General features: G+C 39.6%; 1 protein-coding gene across 2 annotated transcripts; it reads right to left on the bottom strand.

Annotated features, from left to right (window-relative positions):
* Positions 1–395: 395 nt before the first annotated feature.
* Positions 396–24,183, bottom strand: LOC103279484 (N(4)-(Beta-N-acetylglucosaminyl)-L-asparaginase). Of its 2 annotated transcripts, none has more exons than XM_062958736.1 (10): positions 23,966–24,183; positions 22,671–22,809; positions 20,459–20,615; positions 18,329–18,374; positions 16,004–16,042; positions 12,828–12,916; positions 12,179–12,194; positions 5,131–5,198; positions 4,149–4,253; positions 396–3,003 (listed from the first exon to the last, which is right to left on the bottom strand). In XM_062958736.1, the coding sequence occupies exons 1-10, from the start codon at positions 24,087–24,089 to the stop codon at positions 2,914–2,916; spliced, it is 873 nt and encodes a 290-aa protein (XP_062814806.1). In that variant the 5' UTR covers positions 24,090–24,183; the 3' UTR covers positions 396–2,913. The 2 variants fall into 2 exon arrangements, with proteins under 2 accessions (XP_062814806.1, XP_008113017.1); XM_008114810.2 differs by having other exon boundaries at positions 23,978–24,183.
* Position 24,184: the final 1 nt, after the last annotated feature.

Genomic DNA, 24,184 nt, shown 5'->3' with positions numbered 1-24,184 from the left:
AAACACTTGACTAGACGAGCACAGTTCTTGTAATTCAGTGGTGGGAGTGGGGGTCATACATATTTGAGGCCATTACATTTGCTACTGGATCTATGGAATGCTTGGTGAAATTCATGATTCGCCGCCCCCCCGCCCCCCAGTACAACTGCTCAGTCCATATGCTTCTGATTCTCTGGTTTGTAGGTCATATGAGCATTCTGCCTTTCTACCAGCACATTAACAGTCAGCTTTACTACCACTTAAATCCCCACAGCATTCTGGAAATTAAGTGGATTGTCTATTAGTGGCCCAGAACACTGGGACAGTCCAGAGTCATTGCCATGGAGGCTGGGGAGTCCAGAAACAGAGACCTGCTGTGGGCCTCTTAGCTTGTGTGGCTGGGAATGACAAATTAGTTTGTTTTGTATATCTTGTTTATTGTAGTGCATATTTCGAGAGAGCATTTCTGTGCAAAATATACATCTTACACAACAGTAATAGCAATTATTACCTGTTTCACATACAGAAATGATTAAAAAAGAAAATATATGACAGTTACCTTTGCCCTACAAATGCTACTAAGACCATGATTACTTTAATAAGGCATGATTTCTATAAGCTTTGCCTACTATTGCAGTGACTGTCAGGGTCAAAATATGCCCAAGTTTGCACAACTCATGTGAAGTCAGCAACTCAGCATGGACTATAACATCATTACTAAGCGGTATAGTTATCACAGAAATATCATCAGCCATAAAGTTTTCATATTTATGTATCCAGGAGTGACTGAATTCAATAATACCAGTATTTTAAAAACGGATATTGTTACACATGGTTTCTGATACAGAAATATACATGTGTAACTTGACTGATATATGTAAGAATTCCTCTTAAGCTCAGAGATAAGATGTCCCATGAGAGGTTGTATATTACATTTCTATCAAAGAGATGTTGAACATTAACCACAAGCTGATGCTTAGATAAAGAATTATTTCTTATAAAAAAGCCACCCTGGTTGCTTCAAGATAAGTAATATTTTAACAGAACATGTTTATTAGCATAACTCAATTGTACTTACTTAGGCGATCATTAAACATCTGGGGAAAGCTAAAGCTGCTAAATAAAGTAACATCTATGGGACAAAGAGCTGGGGAGGTGATATCTGAGGCCAGAACCCCTGGTGGTGCAATGGTAAAGCCTTGTGCCGGCAGGACTGCTAACTGACAGGTCAGCAGTTTGAATCCAGGGAGAGCGGGTGAGCTCCCTCTGTCAGCTCTAGCTACCCATGTGGGGACATGAGAGAAGCCTCCCATAGGATGGTAAAACATCAAACATCCGGGCGTCCCCTAGGCAACGTCCTTGCAGAGGGCCAATTCTCTCAAACCAGAAGCGACTTGCAGTTTCTCAAGTTGCTCCTGACATGAAGAAAACTAAAACCTGAGGCCTAAGTAAGGTTCAAGCTACTGTGACACAAAGTCGAAAGATAGTCAAAAACTTGAAAGGGGGGACTTTAAGCATTAACATTTATATATTCAAGAGGAAGGATATAAAGAAGACATTTGGAATGCAGAAGATTTCAGTTCTTGCCTCGGGGTCTTTCTGTATTGGGAAACTGTGGAAGTCCTTGAAAGTCTCACTAACGTTTTTACACTTTCCAAAGCTTTATGATAGAAAGTTTGGATGGAAAATTTGAGGGTTGTATACTTGCTGGGAGCCTTGACTGAATCAAAAAACCAAATAAAAAATCTAGGTGCAAGGAAAGGGGTGGAGGGATGATGAAGGGATGAGAAGTAGTGCTAAATCTACACTGTGACCTGAGTTTTAATTCAGCCCATTTCCTATTATAATAAAAGAAATCTATTTTACTATCTTGGTCAAGGAAAGTTACTCCCAAAACAAAAGGGTTCAAAAGCAACTGATGTACAGAGAAAGCCACGTGCAAACCAGTGCAGAGAGAGGAAGTTCAATGTAGGAATGTTTCCTGGGCACCCCTGTCCTTGGGGGACAGGGGTGTGGATGTTGATTGGTTGTTCACTTCCCATGGACAGGACTACTTTGGGAATGTTCCTTGGGCATCTCTATCATCAGGAGGTGGTAGTGGAAGGGGTGATGACTTGTCCACTACCACTCATCTGAGGATGGGCTGCCTTGGGAGCCAACATGGGGAGGATCTCTTGCTTCCTGCCCCTCTCCAGAGGATGGGATGCCTAGGGAATGTTTCCTGTTTTGGAACCCAACAGCAAAGGGTGGAGAAACCCTCCTCCACCCTGACCTCCAAAGGATGGAACCGCCATGTGAATGTTTACACAGCAGCCCCATCCTTGGGAGCCAGGTGCAATGTTATGTCCTAAGGATGGAGCTACCATACATATGGCAGACCCAACTTCAGGAGGTGTGTGTTGCTGTACAAACTCTTGAATGTGAACTTAAAACCAGCCAGTGTGGAGGGCTAACTGTATATCTCCATCAACTCCCCGCTCTTATTACCAAGTCAAGTTCTAATTTCCTGTAGTGACATCAAATCTGAAACTGCAATTCAGCCCGGAAGAGGAAATCTTGGCATGAATGGCATTAATCTGTCTCAGAAAAAAAAGTAAATAGGCTGTGAAAGTGAAAGATTTTCATCAGGACCACAAAAATGGGCAAAACAAAGTTAAAATACTTCTCCTATTGAACTGTGGTTATAATCCTGCCACACACCCTGCTGCTATTAAAAATATGGGAAAGATAAAGTTACATACTTTCATGCTTATGTTCTAATTTGGCCTTGGAAAAAATAATCTTATCTCTGCTGAGGCTGAAGCTCTTATACAACTATGTAACTGGATGCAAACCTGAGGAACACTTGTGAATATTCCTCCCTTTATATAAGAAAAAGTATCATGGAAATGGCTCCAAAGGTGATCACAAAGATCCTTTGATACTGTCAAGCTATTATTGTTTTAGCAATTGTTCTACAAAATCCTTTCCCCGAGACCAGATGCAGTATGGAAATGACATTGATGAAGCAGCTCCAACTTCTCCCTAACATCAGAAATCCAGGAAAAAAACCCCAAATGAATTGATTATAAATTATTAAAAATATTTCATTTCCAGTGGCTCAATTATTACCGCAGCAAATCCAGCCTTATCATTATCCCTTCTTTAGAGAAATAAATGAGTGCTGGGATTTATCTACTATGGTCAGCACTCCGCTTTCGTTATATTCAGGGAGCTGGAGCATTGTGAAAATGAAAAAAAACCCAGCATCTCTAGGCCCCACAACTGTATTTAAGACACTAAATAGTATCTGTATTGGTGGAATGGCAGGCCCAGCTTTATGCGCGTTCACTTGCTTGCTCAGGTTGAGTGGGTGGGATGAGGGGAGTTGGAGGAGGGCAATGGGCAGTGCATGACTTACCAGAGACCGACTCTCTCCCTTGAGCTCCCCCCCCCATCCTATCCCATCCCAACGCATCCCGCACCCATCTGAATGAGTAAGGTAATGCATGTGTGCATCACACTTTCCCTTCTTGCCCTCCCCCTTCCCATCCCTTTCTGCTTCCTCATCTAACTGAGTAAGTGAGCAAGAGAAGGTACAAACACACACTTCTTTTTCACATTCTCCTGCCTTATCCTCTTCCTGCCCGCATTAGTGAGTGAGTGAAGGGCACAAGGAAACATGTACATGTCTCATACTTTCACACTCTCCCCTATCCCATCCCCCCAAGTGAATGAGGGGACACATGTGTGCACCCTTCCTCCTTATACTCCCCTCAATGCCATCTCCACTTTCCCCTAAGTAAGTGAGGGAATGCATGAACACATATTTTCCCACCACTTTCCTGTCCCATTCTCTACCCTCCACATCACCTGAGAGAAAGAGTGGGTGTGCAAGGGAATGCATGTACACACACTCCCTCTTCATGCCCCCCCCCCCGCCCCCAATTCAGTATCTTTCTCCCCCACACTGTACATGCAGCTGGGTCTAGCCACTTTGTCAGGTCGATTTCCTCCCAGCAACCAAAGATTTGACTGTTAAGTAAACCTGAATTGAGCATAGCTCAGGGGGGAAACTGGTATTATCAAAGTCCCTATTAGGGGAAGGGGCAAATAGTCCACAAATAGCCAAATCTAGTTACTATAATCATAATTAATCAGGAAAATACGAAAATATGTTTGTGCTGTACCTTCATATTCATTGCAATTATTCCAAGTTCAAACATATTTTCCTTTCCTATTCGCTGGAGGATATCCTGGACAACATTCTGGCATGCATCCATAGGAGACAGGCCCTGAAAAGGAAACACAAAATCCAAACCAAGTTTACACATTTCTGTCCAACTGGTTGAATGCAGACTTACACAAACCATACTTAACTTAGATCCACTGCAGGTAATGCAACTAGTTAGTCATAATTAAATTAAATCTCTTCATTTCACTGTGTCCACTATATGTCCAACTACAGGTCTCTAAGCAATTCTAATTTTTTCTTCTTTAATGCTGCGTAAATAAATGACTGAGCTGGAAAATCAGATACAGTGCACTTTGCTCCTTTTGTATGTTAATATATATAAGCATAAAAGACATCAAAATATGATTGGGATTATACAGCATGATTCACATGTTCAGTTCTTGAAAATGCTATCAAGACAATATCATGAATTAATTTCATATGTTAATGTTTTTATGGTTCACTGGCACAAACCAAATCTTTACTTCAAAACCCTACAGTGAATTACAACTGTGGCCAATTCCATTCTGTTCAATTGTTTAAATCTTTAATTTCAGAGGAGTATTGTGGGTTCCATTTGTGGATGATTGGTTTGTAATCTAGTAGTTAGGCATCCCATATATCCATATGTATTTTTATAATATAAATGCATGTATTTATATTAACTTGCTTTAAGTCCTACTTGTTTTACTGCTTTACTGCCCTTTGCTTGAGTTTTGTATGCACAGTAAACAGGTCTTAAGTATAAATGCAAACATTCTGGACTAGCCTAAGCATAGATAAGGAAGCTCTCTCTGTAACCTGAAATGCCCACTGAAGCTGAGAGAACAATCTCCGACAGTGCAGACCCAGGGACTACCTTAGGCACTTTGGATCACCCTCCTTTTTGCTTCAAGCTAGCTAGCTCAACATTCACTCACTACAAATTAGAAGCATACCTGTTTCATTAATAGGACTACATGAAAAGTGGGACTGAAGCACATGATCATGTCTCCATCACCAGTAGCTGACAACAAGAAGAGAGGAAAATGTTTTTATGAAACTCAGTATGAAAGTCTGTTGTTGCTATGGATAAGAGAACAGGGTTGCAATACATATATAACATTCTTATATCATATGTTCTGAGTAAAAACCAGTGGGGGTTAATGTGGGATATACACAAAAGAACAGCATTGCTTTTCAATTACTTTTCCACAGCTAACACAGAAAACGTTAACCTGAATTCAAATCACTGCTTTGTGTCATATCTAGAGATGCAAACATACATTGGATGTGCATGTGAAAGCACATCATTATCCATAACTGCATTACTTTGAAATGTTTATCCATACTATATCTGAATATCATTAAAAGTAATATTGACTTTTGCATCCAGATGTATGTTTAACATGGCAGTTCCTAACTCTCATGTGAACATCTTCTTGCAACCAAGACAATCACGTTTTGATCATACTTTTAGTAAAAGGTAATATTTTCTTGCTAGGATATATGGCCACAACTTTAATGAAGCATTATTGTTCTTATATATTGCAAGAGGTAGTCAGTATGCCAAACATTTTACTAGTGTGAACCATTTTCACTTCATCATATTTACTAAATTCCACCCAGTCCTACACTTAAAATCCGTTAACTCACTGTGTTCATCACATTCGTTTAGGTTCAAGTGTAGGATAGAGCATTCTTTCCGTATTTTAAGCATGGGGGCCAGCATTATTTTCAAATGTTTCAGGAGGAAGGGGGCCATTGCTGCTGGGGAAGGCAAAGGAGGGCTCCTTTTTCGCCTTCCTGGGCGGGGAAGGGGTTCGTGCCATCGGGAAAGGCAAAGGAGGGCTTCTCCTTTGTCTTCCCAGGCAGGGAAGGGGACCATCGCCACTGGGGAAGGTGAAGAAGGGCTCCTCCTTCACCTTCCCAATTGGGGAAGGGGACCATCGCCACCGGGGAAGGCGAAGGAGCGAAAGGTGCGCCTTCCCTTCTCCTTCTTCGGCTCTCTCTTCCTAGGTTTTACTTTCCGGGGGGGGGGGGGGGGTCATATATTTAGCAATTCCCCCAAATTTCTACTAGGTCTTATTTTATGGGGATGTCTTATTTTCGGGGAAACACGGTAGTAAACTGGCTGGGATTTGTGGAAGTTGTAGGTCAAAACAACTGGGGACCCACAGGCTGAGAACCACTGGTTTAGATTTAACAGTGTGATGAAGGTAGGGAAATCATCTGTTTCATTTTCACACAAAGTATGACTCAGCTTTACTCTGCCAAATACTTCCTAGCTTCAATGTGATGAAGTGGTAGGTGCAGAGATATGACTTCCCCTTTTTTAAAGCCAGAGGCAATGATACAACATGGTACTTGTCAGCGCTGAAAAGCTACTCATACAATATCACAGCATTATAACAATTAAGGGAGGAGTCATTTTAAAAAAAAAAGACAGGTATTATGTGGGACAGTTTAGCTCAGGCATGAGCAAACATTGGCCCTCCAGATGTTTTTGGACTTCAACTCTCAAAAATCCCAAACAGCTTACCGGCTGTTAGGAACTGTGAAAGTTGAAGTCCAAAACACCTGGGGGGAGGCAAAGTTTGCCCATGCCTGGTTTAGTCTGATTCCTATTAGTACTGCTTAAACTAGATCCAATGAATGAAGAGTTTATCTACATGTTAACTCACAATTCAAAAACTGATTCAATTGGTCTAAACTAGCCAAGAGTAAACTACATAATTCTAGACTATTTGATGCTAAAAACTTGCACTTACTGTATGTATAAGTCTAAAAGCTTTTAGAATAATAGAATAATAGACATGGAAGAGACTTCATGGGCCATCCAATCCAACCCCCTGCCAAGAAGCAGGAAATCACATTCAAAGCACCCCCAACAGATGACCATCCAGCCTCTACTTAAAAGCCTCCAAAGGAGGAGCCTCCACCACAGTCTGGGGGAGAGAGTTCCACTGCCGAACAGCTCTCACAGTTAGGAAGTTCTTCCTGATGTTCAGGTGAAATCTCCTTTCCTATAGTTTAAAGCTATTGTTCCGCGTCCTAGTCTCCAGGGCAGCAGAAAACAAGCTTGCTCCGATATTCATGCCAAAAAATTATGTTAGCCTATCCATGAGTGTGAATACTGTATCTTAACTCTTATCAGAAAAGAAACTATCCCCTTCTCTATGTAAGTGGCAAAAGGTGAGAGCTCAGTCCACCTCGGAAGAACCTAAAAAAAGCCCCCGCTCCCCCAATCTCTGCAGTCACCACTTTTATTATTTTTGAATGCCTGGGCAGGGAAAGGGCAGCAACAGCGGTGACTCTTTGAAGATTCCCACAAAAAGAGCTGCAAAAGGATGTTAGCGTTTATTTTATGTTCTCATGGGATTAAGCAGTCAACAATCTCTACCCAGAGAAGCGGGTGGTTCCTGTTTTAGTGGGTGATGTATCTTACCTTTTTTCAAAAAAGCAACCATCCCCTCCTCTGAGTAGTGTGGTAAAAGAGAATGTATACTGAATAGTTAAGCAGGAACATGGCAGTGGCAGCCAGGGACAACTGGCCTCTGGAGGTGGTTACTAGTGTTTTCCCCTCTCTGCGGAATGATCCTTGATTTATCTCCAGGTCACATCAAAATCCACAATTTTGTTCCCCCAAACCTGCCTGCCTTTGCTTCATACATGTGGTCAATTTATTCATGAGAATATATGGTTCTTAAGCAATTGATGTACCCTACTGAATCTATGTTTTAGCATTACAACAAAGGACAATAACTAGCAAGTGGGTGATATCAGAATCTGTTTCTAGCTAACTGATACGAAGTAACTAAGTATACAGTTTAGAGGACACACATTCTGCTAGCTGAGATATACATTCTGGAAAGCATTGTGTTGGCACGCAATCTTTTTAAGAACAATGCCTAATTGGGCAAGATGTCGATGATTCTGGCGTCTTTAAATTGAAAAGTCAGTGCAAGCTACACAGGCAAGCATATGGACAGATACTGAATCATATTGAAAGTTAAGAATGAATTAACTAGAACTGTCTTGCTTCTGAATCTAATAAGCAATTAATATAACTAGTCATACGTCATGTTATTGTTAACTGCCTTCAATGACTACTTTCTGAATGAGATCTCCAAGCCACCCTGTCATTAACAGCTGCACTCATGTCTTGGAGACTCAGGGCTGTGGCTTCCCTGAATGAGCCTATCCATATGGAATGTGATCTCCTCTTTTCCTACTGCGCTCTATTTTATCAAGCATAATTGTCTTTTCTAGTGAGTCATCTCTTTACATAACTTTAAAGTAGATGATGAAGACATTGAAATAGTTCCAAATTTCTCATACCTTGGTTCAATCATTAGTCATCAGTTAACACATCTCAATCTTGTTCTTTTTCTGATGGCCTCTAATACTGATTTCAATAATCCAAAAAATAGTAGCAATAGCAGAAGGCTGTGCATATGTTTAAGTGCACAGCTTAGGATGTATTTGGTTGCACATTTATTTCGCTTAATTTAGTTTTTTCCCCACACATTAAGGGTGAGGAGGAGAACACAGAGCTGATCTACATGCAGGAGCACATTTATGTTGTTTTCTTCAGGTTACTTTTAAACAGAACACTCACATTGAAACATATATTTAGATATTATGAAAAAGGTATTTTGAGTCCAAAAGTTTACAATATTGGTGGTAACTTTGGAACTTCCTGCCCAAGAAAGCCAGAACAGCCCCCTCTCTGCTGTCTTTCTGGCCAAATATTAAAACTTTTCTTTTCAGACAGGCTTCTAAAGAAGAAAGTTTTTTAAGACTAAGCCAGGGGGTGTTGTGTGGGATTTTAGGAATGTTAATAGATTTGTAATGGTTTTAATGTTTTAACTGTTGTTTCAATGTTAAATCCTATTTCAGTGTTTGTATATTTTTAGGTTTTAAATGTATATTGTATTGTTTTTAATTTTGGCAGCTTTATCCTTTTAGAGAGATAAAAGGGGATATAATTATAATTATTATTTAATATTTTCAACCTATTTTTGTAAAATGAAAAATGTGAGCAAAAGATGGGGTCACACATATTGCTAGGTCAACTTCAATTTAAAGCAACCCTTTGAATGAAAGACCTCGAAGTCACCCTACACCAATAACCCTTCTTAAGCATAAAAAAATGAAATAAGATAAAGGATGGGTGATGTCGAGCAGACATCAAATGCAAAGATACAGAATGGATGACACTTGACAATAGTCCATATGAAAGAGATCTTGGACTCTTCGTAGACAACAAGTTGAACCTATAATAGATTGGACTGTGTTTGAATATACAGTGGGTTCTTAGAATCTGGTGGAGTTTTTTTCCCTAAAAACCCCTCCAGATACCTAAAAAGGGGATGCTCAAATCCCATTACATACAATAGGGTAAAAATGGTGTCCCTTCTATAAAATGACAAAATAAAGGTTTGCTTTTTGGATTTAAGCAAGTCTTGCAAAAGCTGGTTATCAGTAAATGATTGATTTTTATGCCTATATACTTAAATACCTGGGTCATATAAAATTTCTCAAGTTCAAAGGTGTCATGAGCAGAAAAGTTTAAGAAACCCTGCTTTAGAGGGCAATCGACTCATATAAAGTAACTAGCTGTGCCCAGCCACGCGTTGCTGTGGCGAAGTATGGTGTTATGGGAAATAAAGTATTGAGGAATTGGTGGTAGTTAAGGGAAAGGGTAAAGGTTTTCCCCAGACATTAAGTCCAGTCGTGTCTGACTCTGGAGGTTGGTGCTCATCTCCATTTCTAAGTCGAAGAGCCGGCGTTGTCCGTAGACTCCTCCAAAGTCATGTGGGATGACTGCATGGAGCGGCGTTACCTTCCCGCCGGAGCAGTACCTATTGATGCACTCACATTTGCATGTTTTTGAACTTCTGGGTTGGCAGAAGCTGGGGCTAACAGTGGGGGCTCTCTCCGCTCCCCCAATTCAAACCTGTGGCCTTTCGGTCCAGAAGTTCAGCAGCTCAGCGCTTTAACACGCTGCGCCATCAGGGGATATTATTTCCTAAAGGTTGTGAATATACAATATTTCTGATTGGTTTTGTTTGTTTGTTGGAGGCAAGTATGAATGCTGCAATTAGGAAAAATGATTAGGATGTAATGGCCTTGCAGCTTTAAAGCCTGGCTGTTTCCTCCCTGAGTGAATTTTTTGTTGGGAGGTGTTAGCTGGCCCTGATTGTTTCCTGTCTGGAATTCCCTTGTTTTCAGAGTGGTGTTGTTTGCGATATTTTATGTGCTTCTACTGTCTGTGGCCCTGAGAAAACAGAGGATTTTCCAGACTTTGATGATGGGAATACTTTGTTGGGAGGTGTTAGCTGGCCCTGATTGTTTCCTGTCTGGAATTCCCTTGTTTTCAGAGTGGTGTTGTTTGCGATATTTTATGTGTTTCTACTGTCTGTGGCCCTGAGAAAACAGGATTTGCCAGACTTTGATGATGGGAATACTTTGTTGGGAGGTGTTAGCTGGCCCTGATTGTTTCCTGTGTGGAATTCCCCTGTTTATTTACTGTCCTGGTTTTAGAGATTATATTGTTCTGCATTATTCTATCCCAGTAATTATTTCATATTAAAGAAGAATCTCACTTATCCAACATTCGCTTATACAATGTTCTGGATTATCCAACGCAGTCTGCCTTTTCATAATCAATGTTTTTGTAGTCAGTGTTTTAAATTCATTGTGATATTTTAGTGGTAAATTTGTAAATACAGTACAGTAGAGTTTCACTTATCCAACATAAACGGGCCGGCAGAACGTTGGATAAGCGAATATGTTGGATAATGAGGAATTAAGGATAACCCTATTAAACATCAAATTAAGTTATGATTTTACAAATTAAGCACCAAAACATCATGTTAGACAACAAATTTGTCAGAAAAAGTAGTTCAGTACACAGCAATGCTATATAGTAATTACTGTATTTATGAATTTAGCACCAAAATATCATGATATATTGAAAGCATTGACTACAAAAATGCGTTGGATAATCCAGAACGTTGGATAAGCGAGTGTTGGATAAGTGAGACTCTACTGTAAATACTACATAGCATTACTGCGCATGGAACTACTTTTTCTGTCAAATTTGTTGTATAATATGATGTTTTGGTGCTTAATTTGTATAACGATTACCTAATTTGATGTTTAATTGGCTTTTCCTGAATCCCTTCTTATTATCCAACATATTCACTTATCCTGCCGGCCTGTTTACGTTGGATAAGTGAGACTCTACTGTATATTGATAATCTTATATTCTCTGCTCAGAACTGGATTATATGAGGCTCCTTCTTCACAGCTGTATAAAATGCACACTGAAGTGGATTATATGGTAGTGTGGAGTCAAGATAATCCAGTGCAAAGCAGATAATATAAGATTATAAATGGGTTATATAGCTGTGTTGAAGGGCCTTGAGTCTACACTGCCATATAATCCAGTGCAAATTAGATCATCTGTGGAAGAAGTCTAAGTGAGGCCTAAATCTGCCTGTCCCCTAACTGAAACCTGGCTGTCCCTTGGTTGCTAGGCAACCAAGTGGGCAGAGATTAGCCCTCTAAACTGGCAGCAATTGGATAAAAAAAATTATTGCTCTCCCTCTAATGAGGACTTTATTTTTCTTTTCTTTTTGTTGTATCAACCTTGAGGCGTGGATGATGGGTTGTGTTATCAAATTTTGAGGTTGGGGGGCCTGTACTTTTGTTGTTTTGTGAATTGCCGTGATGCCATCACTCTTTTATATATATAGATATCAAAACCTTTCACCCAAATAGACAAGTCACCAAGCAATAATACCTCTATGTGAAGACTGAATATCATTTTGTTCACCCTCATCCTATCAACTACTGTGTTCAACACTGGTGTTTCCAGAATTGCAAAGATTAAATTTTCCAAAATTGCATGAATTTAGTACAGTCTAGCTCTTGTATGTGCTTCAATGCATTTCAACACAAATCCAAAAATTCATACGTCTTTTGATAATGACATACCTGCTGCAGCTCCTATCTAGAATGAAAGGAAATATTATGTAAGAAATAACAGAAAATGATTTGAATCCATTATTCCCATGATGACTAAGAAGTTTAGATATTCAATTCATGGATAAAATTATATCTTTTTAAACTATAGCACATTAGTTTTGTTATTTTAAAACACTGCACTTTTCACTGCCTTTGAATGAGAAAGCAACAGGAGTATTGAAAATATAAACAAGTAGGGTAGAATATATAGTCTACACTGGTTAATTGCACCCTTTCCAATAATACTCTAGTTGCTCTAAAACATGATTTTCATATTTCTTGAGGGGCTTATCTCTGAATCATTTCTTATTTCTGATTATCAAGCTATTTACATTTATGGAAATTATTCTCAATGATTTCAAATATTTTACAAGTGTTTGGATTGCTATGGTCCTCACATCTAGAACAAAATGTTTTAGATGTATGTGACTATATGCAAGTTTCCAAAGTTACCATTAATGCAGCTTGTGCTATGGATCACACTGTCCATTTGGCCAATGACTGATTTTTGAAATTTAGAACATTTTTGTTAGCAACAAATATTTGCTTGGTTGCAGAAGCTACATTGCATTTCTACTATGCCTTTATCTCATAACATTCTTAGGAGATGTTGGCATACCTCTTTATCTGCATAGAGCCCACAGCCTGGCAATGGGGAATCTCCCACTCTTCCCGGATATTTGAAAGGTGCCCCAGAAGTAGAAACCCCTAAATATTAAAAAGAAAACCAACATATTAGTACTTATTCTCATTTGCTAATACAGTAGAGTCTCAATTATCCAACATAAATGGGCCGGAAGAATGATGGATAAGCGAATATGTTGGATAATAAGGAGGCATTAAGAAAAAGCCTATTAAACATTAAATCAGGTTATGATTTTACAAATTAAGCACCAAAACATCAGGTTATACAACAAATGTGGCAGAAAAAGTATTTCAATATGCAGTAATGTTATGTTGTAATTACTGTATTTACGAATTTAGCACCAAAATATCATGATGTATTGAAAACATTGACTACAAAAATGCGTTGGATAATCCAGAATGTTGGATAAGCGAGTCTTGGATAAGTGAGACTCTACTGTAGCTTATTTTTGAACACTGAACAAAGTGAAGCAGTTTGGCCTAGGATTTTATCTTAAATTCTAATCTGATGCCACTGCAACCTGCATGAATGTTGGGAAATTGTGCAACGTTTCTATGACACACAAAATGATTAAATCTATGGCAATGAGGTTTCCATGTTCTAAAATGTGTATGGAGATTCCAATGTCATATCCTTGCTCTGGCTTGTAAGCAAAGATTCTATTAACTTGGGAATGCAACAATAACCCTATGAGACAGTAGGAGGAACAGAGTGAGCCACAGATATATAGACCAGGGCTTCTGAAACTGTGAGTCCCAACCCCAAAAGAGGCCCCATTGGCTCAATGTTGGAGCCATGAAATATTTTCTGAACACCACCTAGTGGCTGTTTTAGACATTTACCCAACTCTGTTGTGCAGTGTCGGCAGTGGACTCTGCAGAAGATGCTTCAGTTATACTTAAAAAAGAAAATCAGCCTGTTTGTCAAGCCTTGCAAATGCTGATTCATTATCAATATAGGTCTGATTCTTACAGCTATTTTATATACCAATATATCTGGAATCATGTCAAGATTTATCGGGCAAAGAGGTGTCTTGAATGAAAACTTTAAGAAGCCCTGGTGTAGACAACTGTGTTGTAATGACAAAACATTAATAGGTAGGTGGCGATACAGTATGGAAGACAGTGCAATAACAAAACACATCTTTGTACTGGGCGGATGGAAAGCCCAAACTGTCCTCTATTTCAAATAGTGAGAACAGTCCTGGAAACAGGTTTTATAGGCTAAAAATGCTGTGGGAAGTTACTCTTGATTAAGGATTTGATCTTGGAGGATCCTGAAGGAGCATACCAAGTTGGCTTGTATTAAAGAGATGTGGATAGATGAATCTGTTTTTGAAAGTGGTGGCAAGGACAGAATAAGCCACTTGAGTCCCCTCGGGTGAGAAAGGCGGGGTAAAAATGTTGTAAATGAATAAATAAATAAGAATTGCTGTATCACTAACTCACTATGTTGACTGTTGTCCAGTTTTACTTCCTGACCTGGTATTGGCTGAGGTGCTGTAGTCCCCCAGATTATTGTCCTGGGGAACCTAAACATGCTTGATACTGAGACTGCATTTTCAAGAGGATCTCAGGACTTCAGATATGATCTTGCTTTTATCACTATGAGATGCAAAATTGGCAATAGGTCTCCAGAGTAGCATCCCGTGTGACCCATGTTGCAGGACACTATGGATCTGGTGTCTATCCTTGGCAGTGATTTGGGTATGGAGGAACTCTTTATAGTTCACCTATCATATATAGATTACTACCTGGTTGAATTAGGACTCACCCGGGCCAAATTAAGATGACCCGTCTCAGGAGGCTCATGGCTTAACTGTGTGAAGAAGGTGCCTGGCAGACATTGCTTGAAGAAATCAATCACCATTCAGGGAGACTGTGAAAGGGGCCTGTGTGGGAACAAAATGTACCAAAAGGCAGAGGCTTGCCTGCTAGAAGTTCAGATAGAGATTTATATTAATACAGATAGGGTTTTCAACTGATAAGAGACTGGATTTTTTAGTTTAGAGAGAAGCGAGAATTACCTATGGTTTTTGGGATCTTAGAATATATTTATTTATCTATTTATTATTTAAAACATATATATTCTGTCCTTCACACCCGAGGGGGACTCATATTACAGAAGGTTAACATTTTTTCTACTGTGGTATATAAATATATTCTTGTTATTTTAAACTTGTCTATGAAGTCTGCATTGAATACCCAAAGAACCAATTCAACAACACAACCACATCCATATTGGTCACCGTGAAGCCTTGCAAACCAATCCAGCAAGGGAATATAAAGGGAGTAAAGATAGGACGAGTAGTGGAATTCCCAAGAGTTGGAGAATGGGGTCCAGACTGGGTAAAGCCCTGGAAACTCTGAAGAGCCCAGGGAGCAGTGCCTTTCCAAACTTTCTAAAGTGATGTTGCTTTTTAGCTGCACAGGGTCTGGACTTGAGTTGGCAGCAGGCAAAAGCGAGCTAAATGGATTGGTGGGCAGTGGACGTGGAGTCCCCTCACTGGGCATGGGGGAAGCAGCTTGGGGTACCAGAAAGCCCAGAGGTTGCTTGGGGTCCCCCACTGCCAAGTCCTGCCAGATAGCCGGCTGACCTGGGAGGCGGGAAGTCTGGGGATGTAATGGACTGGCCAAGAGATGGGGCCAACAGGTGGGGTTTGCTGTGCAATTCTAATGCACCATCTAGCCTAATGTGCAGCCTGATTTTGGAGACACAATTTAGCCAAAAAAAGGTGTGCATTAGAGTCAAGAAAATACAGCATTTCTTCCTCCTGCAATCAGGAAGAGAACCCTAGTCTTAGAGAAACCAAAAGAAAAACAATTACCACCCCACTCCTCCAGAGCAGATTTCTGTGAAGGATGGGAGAGAGAAGGAGAAAGAGCCTTCATGCTATCAGAAATGAATTGATGCAAAAGTGCCCTTAACTTCTCTATAGATTGAGAACAATTCAGACTTTTTAATAAAAAAACTAAAAGAACCTGCCTCCTCTCAAATGATAAGACCCATTTCACAGTCAACTGGTAGAAGTGGCACACAACAAGCAGTAAGTATAAAGTAATCTGTTTTTCAGTTTGTACCATTCTCACAAATAACAAATAATAACAAATAACAACAACAACAACAACAATAAAACTTTATTTACTTACCAACTGTTATGTTTCCATAGACATCCAAGGCAATCAAACCTGTTGAAAAGGCAATAATAGGATTTCATGTTCTGAAAAATATTAATATGTTGTAAGCCTCTGAAACTAAACATAATGAAATTTCATGAAAAAGTAATATTTTTCAGAAATGTCCTTAGAATTTCACTGGCATCCTTCTGAGAAAGCAATATATCCCGATTACTTTGCCAAAAGAGAGCAGTGGAACAAATTGAAATTGGAAAGCTGGGAAAAAGAGATTTAGCAGCTTCAGGAGGAAACTCCTGCAGATGGCCTCTGGACAGAAGCCCTGCCTTCAGCTCGCAAGGAGGGGCACCTGCCTCCTCTGTGGTGGCATGCTTTTTTCTGCTTGTGCTGACATTGGTCTTATATGCATTTACATGAGTGGACATGCTTTCTGGGTATCAATGTGGCCCAAAAGGAAGGAAGTTGTATCATATGCAGCTTCAAACCGCTATTGAAGATAGTAGTTTTGCTGTGCATATGATTACATAGGAAATCCTAAAACCAGGACTTTCTTTTGGATGCTTTTGTAGGAGTTTGTTGTCTGGCCACTAGCTTCAAACTTCATTAAATAGTCTGTGTAGACGGGCCTAAGTCCATGTATCTGAAAGACCCACTGAACTCAATGGGAGTGCTGGAAAATATCTATAAGATTATACTGAAACTTTAAGCATCATCACAGCAAGTTCCACAGAAACAAGTTAGACTCACTTCTACATAAGTAAATACTGAGTAAATTTAGAACTGAAGAATTGTCTATGACTATGTGAGTGGCTTTATACAGCAGCTTCAAAGAGGTAAGAATGATATATTAAAATATATAATTAAATACAACAAATCTAGATACAAAAACAAGTAATTTGTTGAAAAGGGGTGCACCATATGTCAATAAAATAACCAAGTTCCTTTAGGTTTCAAATCAGCAGGTGTACCTGATTTGTACACAGAAGCTTATACTGCTAATACAATTAATATGCTTTTTCTATATGCTTTTGAGTTACATCCCTCCATTTACTTGCTCTCTTTTACACACATATTGCATTGAATGTTATCAGAAACACTGTTAGGAAAGAGTTCATTCTCCCCCGTTTCCTTTACACATAATGTTTAGTTTTCTATTTAGCTTGAACCATATTAAGCCACAATACCTCTTGAGGCTAAATGAAGAAATGTAAAGAGAATAACACAAACATTTCTTTAGGAAATGGATTTTGTATCATCATCAGTTGTGAGGTGTATTTCTGAGGATAGATTCTCTCTAATGCAAGGTTTGCTTCAACTGGCATGCTTTGCCTGATTTAATCACAAAATGTGCTTCTCATCCTAACTTTTTTGATGCAGTGGCCTCGTAATGGATGGGAACACACTGTAAGCAATGAAAATTGGGTGGTATGATGCCATATGGAGATATCAAACTATACTGTCTCTGCTTTATTGCTTTGTTTCCAGTCTAATCATAGCTATGGGGGCTGGTTTTACTTTTAATCTACACCCACTTCCTATATTTATTCCCAAAGCAAAATGTAGATGACCATAACACCATCAGTTTCTTTTCTCTGCATGCTATTTACTTTCATTTTCTCATAAAAAGCCAATAAGCTCTGAAAGCTAATGTGACATATTTTGTAACTTTTAATTGGACTAATAGCGGTGTCGCCACAAAAGAGACTTTTGATTTTGTTTCGTTGTTATTGTTTTATGGTGAACATAGTTGCAACTTTTCATGCACAACAAAATCTTTGTAATATTTTTAGAATTAAATTCCCAATACTATACAAGGAGTGACTTTATCTTTCTGTAGGCTCTAGGGTATATGATCTATTGAAAGCATTATTATACAAGAAGATTAAAATTGTTTTATATAAAATATTTTGCCTAGATAGATATATGGGGGAAATCTACTTCTGCTGTACATTATGATCTGAAAATTTTACAGATCCATTTCACTATGTCTTTTAGTGTGTGTTCATGCTATCTGTGTATCTGTATATAGAGAAAGACACATGTGTTTACCTGCCATGCATGTTAGCCTACACAAAGGCCAACATACTAGCTACAAGCAAGTTCAATATTCATAGAAAATTTCATATTTGAAACAGCCTAGAATGTCCCAACATTTATTTCACAAAATAACAATGCTTACTATCATCAATCCATCATTATTCCATGCATGTATGTATGTGTATTATGAATTATCCAAAAAAAGTATTTTAAAAATGTCACAGCAATGCCTGCAGAATTAAAAAATAATGTTGGAAAATTTAGCCTGTGCCATGAAAGCGTTAAAAATTAGTAAATACTTACCTAATGTATCACGTTTTTTCACAGTTTTTCCCTTCTCTAAATATTCCTATAGAAAATCAAAGACTAGAATTAATTATGAATTCAAATATTACCAAGATCTAACAGCAGTTTTATCTAGAAGTAAAAACTTAGTAATAATTGCATATGCATTGGCTACATATTGAAACTGTTTGTCATACTGTTTCTTTCGCAGTATCTTACTCCTAGATTTCTACCTAAATTGAGGACTAGAGATAGAGGTCTCATCTACACTGATGATTTAATGCAGTTTGAAGATTTAAATTGCAGTGGCCAGACAACAAACTGCCACAAAGGTTCATGAAATAAAGCCCTCTATGTGCATCAGTTTGAAACTGAATTAAATTGTGAGTGTAATGGGAGTCTAAGAGCATATCCACACTGACTACTTGGATAGGTATAGGCCTGGATTAGCTCCATGGCAGCCAAATGCCACATGGAGATGATCCAGGATAATGCAACTCAACACAGCCTTGCCACATATTATCCAAAGTCAGAGGATAGTCCCAATTTTGGCCTGTTGGAACAGTTGGGCCAGTTTAGGGACAGAACTGGTTACAACTGTCCCATGCTTCCTGGGCTCAGACAGTCCAGGGACAGGAATGGAAGTGACTGCTCCAGACACCAGTTACAACACAGGCTCTACTTGTCAGCCATTGCTTGCATTGACGGCAACTCTGGAGAGGGGGAAAGAAAAGGGATTCTGGATAACATTACTGCTACGACAGCCAATAGATAGGACCAATGTCACAGCCACAGACTGTCATGATATGGAGGGCGGGAGAAGACAGTGAGGGTGGAAGAGTCCCTGTGACCCAATCTGTACAACACGCCAGATTGGCCCTGTATTAATGTAGATCCACCGTAAAAATCAGGGGAAGGACAGTGACAGAGATTTCTCCCTACTTTGAGTAGAAGCATAACTTCCCATGCAGCTTTATCAGAATGGGAAGAAGCAGCATTAAATTTGGATAGAGGTTGACAGAGAAATAGGAAGAAGCTCAGCCTATTTTTAATTCCTTCTTGTCCTCGACTGAGCTAAGATTTAAAAGGGACATGCCCAAGAAATGAAAAAGAGGGACATCACGGAAGAGGAATTCAAGCGGAAAGCCAACATGTGTGAGGAGGAAATCAGAAAATCTAAAGTGCAGAACAGGCTCAAACTTGCCAAAGAGGTTAAAAATAAAAAGAATGGCTTTTACCATTACAGAAGAACAAGGAACTGGTATAGCCACTGCATGAAGATGGTGAAATACGTACAAGAGACAGAAAAAAGGCAGAACTACTCAACACCTTCTTTCCAAGAACCCCATATCACACTAGAACATGGGTCTACTTTAAATCTGGTTACTACCTTCTGCAGAACTCTGGGATTTGTAGTTTAGTGAGGCCCAGAACCTGTCTGGCTGAACATTTTAAAGGCTCTCCCCTAAACTGCAAATCCCAAAATTCTGCAGGAGGCAGCAACCAGCTTTAAAGTGGATCCATGCTCTAATGTGATGAGACACAAGTGGACTTGGCTTCCTCCCAAAACAAAACAGTGCTCAACCTGGGGGAAATAGAACAGATGATGCAGTAGAGGAAATGCAGAACAGAATAGGTAACATAGTACAAGAATCTAAATGAATTCAAGTCATCAGGGCTAGGTGAACTACATCCAACAGTTCTAAAAGAACTTACAGAAGTAATTTCAGAACCAATGACAACAATATTTAAGGATTTGTGGAAAAAAGGAAAAGTCCTTGCGGATTTGAAGAGGGTACATATTTTTCCAACTTTCAATAAGGGAAAAGAAGATGACCCAAAAAATTGCTGCCCAGTCAGCCTGACATCAATGCCAGGAAGGATACTAATTAAACAGATAATCTGTAAGCACTTATAAAGGAATGCAGTGATCAATAAATATCAAAATGGGTTTCTCCAGAAAAATCTTTGAGCTGAAAACTTGGCAAATCATCTGCAAAGTACTGTATCCTTTTTGTAGATATAGATGTTATTGATGTTAGACCCACTTTATATATGTAAAGACATAAAGTATTTATTTCCAAGTTCAAATCTTTTACTTCTACACAAATTCATGAATATCAATATTGATCCAAAATAGAGCATTACCTTGTAAGCTTCAGTACTCTGAGTGCTCATCATACTTGCGTTATCTTCCACAGCAAAGCCTTGGTCTTTTGCAAAAGCCACAGCGCCATCTCCAACTAGAAAGTTGTGAGGAGCCTCATCCATGACTTTTCGTGCTACTGCAAGAGGAGTTCCAATACTGTAACAGTAAAAAGATTATGATTTTTAAAAGTAATTTCATGGTTACCTTTAAGAATACAGTTACTAAATCTAGTATTCAAAATATGAAATGATAAACATGAGAAGCTACTCAGTTCTCAGGAAAATACTTTTCCTAAAAATTTGGCAGGCAAAAAATGTAAACTAGCAATAATAGGCAACATGAATCCCCTTCCTACCACAGATAAATGGAAAAACGATGAGTACATTTTTGGCTCCCAGAAATATTCTTATTCTTATATATTTATATCCCACTTTTTGTCCACCAAAGGGGACTCAAAGAGGCTAACACTAAAAACTATAATGAAGTGTGAATTAAAACCTAATGCATAGAAACATTAAAATAGAATTTAACATAAAATATTAAAAATACATAAAAACAATAAAATCACTAAACAAATCTATTAAATTACATTAAATAAAGCATCTCCTGAATCACTCTCAATAACTCTACTATTATTACCCATGCAAATTTTTGTTGTCAAACAATATTGCTGTTCAAACTTTAAAATAATGCATCTCTTAAAAGAAATCAATGTGTTTTTTCTGTGTGTTTATGTGTAAAGGGGTCTCTTTAATGTAGTATTAATGCTATGCAAGAAAATGTGGGTGTGGAGCTCAAATAGTAACTCCCTCATCATGTGAACTGCAGATGACACCCCAAAGAAACTGTCAAGAGTCAGACGCCAATTAGCGAACAAAAATAAAGTTTATTCAGCAGATAAGCCAAAAAGTAATGATAACACAGAAAAAACCTTGAAACACTTCACTATCAGTGCTTCAAGAGCAGTTCAAACAAAAATATAATTCAGCAACACAAGCAGGTAAAAACAAAGCTAAACAAACTTAGTGCAAACTGCACTTTCTGAGTCCAAGCCCTGCCAGCCGGCTCTGTAGTTTTCAAAGGAACAGTTCCCAAAAGAAAACACCAAATTGGTCAGGAAACAAACAAACAAACTAAGAATGCAGTAGACTGCTTCCACAATGTGGATAAAGCCGAAGGCTCCAAAAGGATGGTGAAAAGACGTCGTCCGGGATTCCAAGGTCAGGTCAGGAGATAACAGCGGTGTCCAAAGAGCAAGCCAGGAGTCAAAAGCCGATAGTAGTCATCAATCACAGGGCGAAGGCAGTAGCAAGGTCAAATTCCGATCCAAGGTCTGAAGAGGGTGTAGTCATCCAAAACAGGTCCACGATAAGACACAGCGAGAGCCAAGCTAGGTGATAACAGCAGATTCAAATCATAGTCCAAGTCCAGTCTTCATGGAAACACAGAGATCCCAATGGCGCCTCAGCAACACCTTGCCACACGCAAAGTGCAGTGGCCAAACATTCCCATTTTATTCCCCTTCCTCCTGGGTGACCAAACACTCACACCCAAACACCAGGTGTCCCAAATCTACTCAGAGTCTGAGCTCCACACAGCTAGAGCTCGTGGATCTGGAGTACCTAGCAATTCGTCGGAGTCCCAATCATCCTGCCCACACTTAGCCCCATGAACACTTAAAGAACCATCCTCCCTTCTCCAAGCATCCCAATTGGGATCAGCTCCTGCAGAAACCCCAGGTTCAGAAGTATCCATAGACCCCAAATCCCCAGACATCTCCGGTGGCTGTGCCCATTCAGTGCCCGCTTCCCCAGCCACCATCTGTTCCTCAGCATCCATCTCCCCATCTGAATCTTCCTCAGAAGATCCCCCATATAGCTCTCTAAGTCGCTTCCTGTGCAACTCCTCCAGTGAACCCTCATCACGAGGGTTTTCTTCCTCTTCGAATTCCATCCCCATCAACCATAATCCCCGAAGGCGCAGTCACAACAGAAACTATCTGTATGTCATTGTAGGCATTATTTTTCTACATCCATACTATAATACAAAGTGCTATTTTATTACAATATATAGATAGGACAGTAGAATGCCACGAGACATAGTCATGATCTGCCTAATACCAAGTAACACATTTAGAATAATTGGTTTTAATGGGCTGAGGAATATCTAACTACAATAGTTACAAGATCAATTTCAGAGTAGAATACTTACCCATGCAAAGCTGCTACAGCTCCAAAACGCCCAGGCTGTCCTTCCATTATTGCTGCATCACACTGGATTATACCATCTTTGTTAGGATAGCCCCCTCGTCCTATTACAAAGGTCCCTGTGGCTTCATCATTCTCAATATCTACAGATAAATTCAAATAATAGACCTCTATGAATAAAATTTTAATGAATTGAAAGGCATTCAAGTTACAATCAAAACAATCAACAATGTATAATGTAACTGTATTTCCTAATACATCAGGTACTTGTACAGCTACACTTGGCCACCACCCCCCTTCCTGTCCAGGCATTCAAACTCCCTCCCCAGTTAAATCAGATTAGCTCCCTCCCCCCTGAACTTTAGAAAGAAATTAAAAACTCGGCTGTGGGATCAAGCCTTCGAATAGTAATTCAGTGCAGTAAGTTGATATGAAATAAGTGCAACATAATTGGAATGGCTCCTAGACTATGACTTTAGATCTGTGGTTTTAATAATTAATTTTAATGTATTGATGTTATGATTTTTAATCATTTACAGTTTTTAAGGTACTGTATATGCTTACTGTATATGTTTGTTTGTATGGCAACAAATTGTTGCCACTTTGGAAGCTGCTCTGAGTCCCCTTCAGGGTGAGAGAGGGTGGGATAAAAATATAGTAAATAAATAAAAGAAATATATGTTGTTCACCAACCTTCGGAGACCACTCCAAATCCAGTTAACGATAGATCTGTGCCAAACTTGGCAAACAACCCCCTACATGGCCAACTTTGAATACTGGTGAGGTTTAAGAGGCGGGAGGTGGGCTGACCTTGAATTAGTTCACCTACACTCAGAGAACACTCAGAACCCAGCTGACGATGGAACTGCACCAAACTTGGCAAACATACCCAACATGCCAATACTGGTGGGGTTTCAAGAGGACTTGAAAAGGCCCTGAGTCCACACTGCCATATAATCCAGTTCAAAACAGATAATGTAGGATTTAATTCAGCTGTGTGGAAGGTGCCTAAGGGCCCTTCCACACAGCCCTATATCCCAGAATATCAAATCAGAAAATACCACATTATCTGAGTGTGGACTCAGATACCAAGTTCAAAGCAGATATTGTGGGAATTTCTGCCTTGATATTCTGGGATATAGGGTTGTGTGGAAGGGCCCTAAGACATACCGTAGCGTTACAAATGACCAAACCGATATGACCTAACATCTAAAAACAAACAAGGCCTTTTTCAAATAACCCGGACATTGCCGGGTACCCAAGCTAGTTTCTTAGTAAGTATGGCTCCTGCTCTGGTACCGCCGTGTTCACCTGCCATGGCCTCCTGGAGGGCGTCCGTCGCTGAGGCCTTTTGAAGCAGCCGCTCCCTCATCCTCTGCAAGGCGGGGAAGGAGAAGGCCCAAGTCCCCGCCGCCGCTGCCATGGCAACAGCCGAACCCTAGAATGGGGGGAGGAAGGAGCACACTTCGTGCAGCTCAGAGCCCCGGGTCCTGATTGGACCACAGTGAAGGCGGAAGT

The sequence above is a fragment of the Anolis carolinensis genome, chromosome 1, assembly GCF_035594765.1.
Source record: "Anolis carolinensis isolate JA03-04 chromosome 1, rAnoCar3.1.pri, whole genome shotgun sequence".
Classification (NCBI taxonomy): domain Eukaryota; kingdom Metazoa; phylum Chordata; class Lepidosauria; order Squamata; family Dactyloidae; genus Anolis; species Anolis carolinensis.
This window is presented reverse-complemented; position numbering and strand designations above follow the sequence as displayed.

What these genes read in the sequence shown, in the direction of transcription:
- LOC103279484 (XM_062958736.1), bottom strand. Translation starts at nt 24,089, where the DNA reads ATGGCAGCGGCGGCGGGGACTTGGGCCTTCTCCTTCCCCGCCTTGCAG. An exon ending in GCTGTAGCAGCTTTGCATGG is followed by an intron (nt 20,616 to 22,670) that starts GTAAGTATTCTA and finishes TTACTGTTACAG; the next exon opens with TATTGGAACTCCTCTTGCAG. An exon ending in TAGTCCTATTAATGAAACAG is followed by an intron (nt 4,254 to 5,130) that starts GTATGCTTCTAA and finishes TTTCCTTTTCAG; the next exon opens with GGCCTGTCTCCTATGGATGC.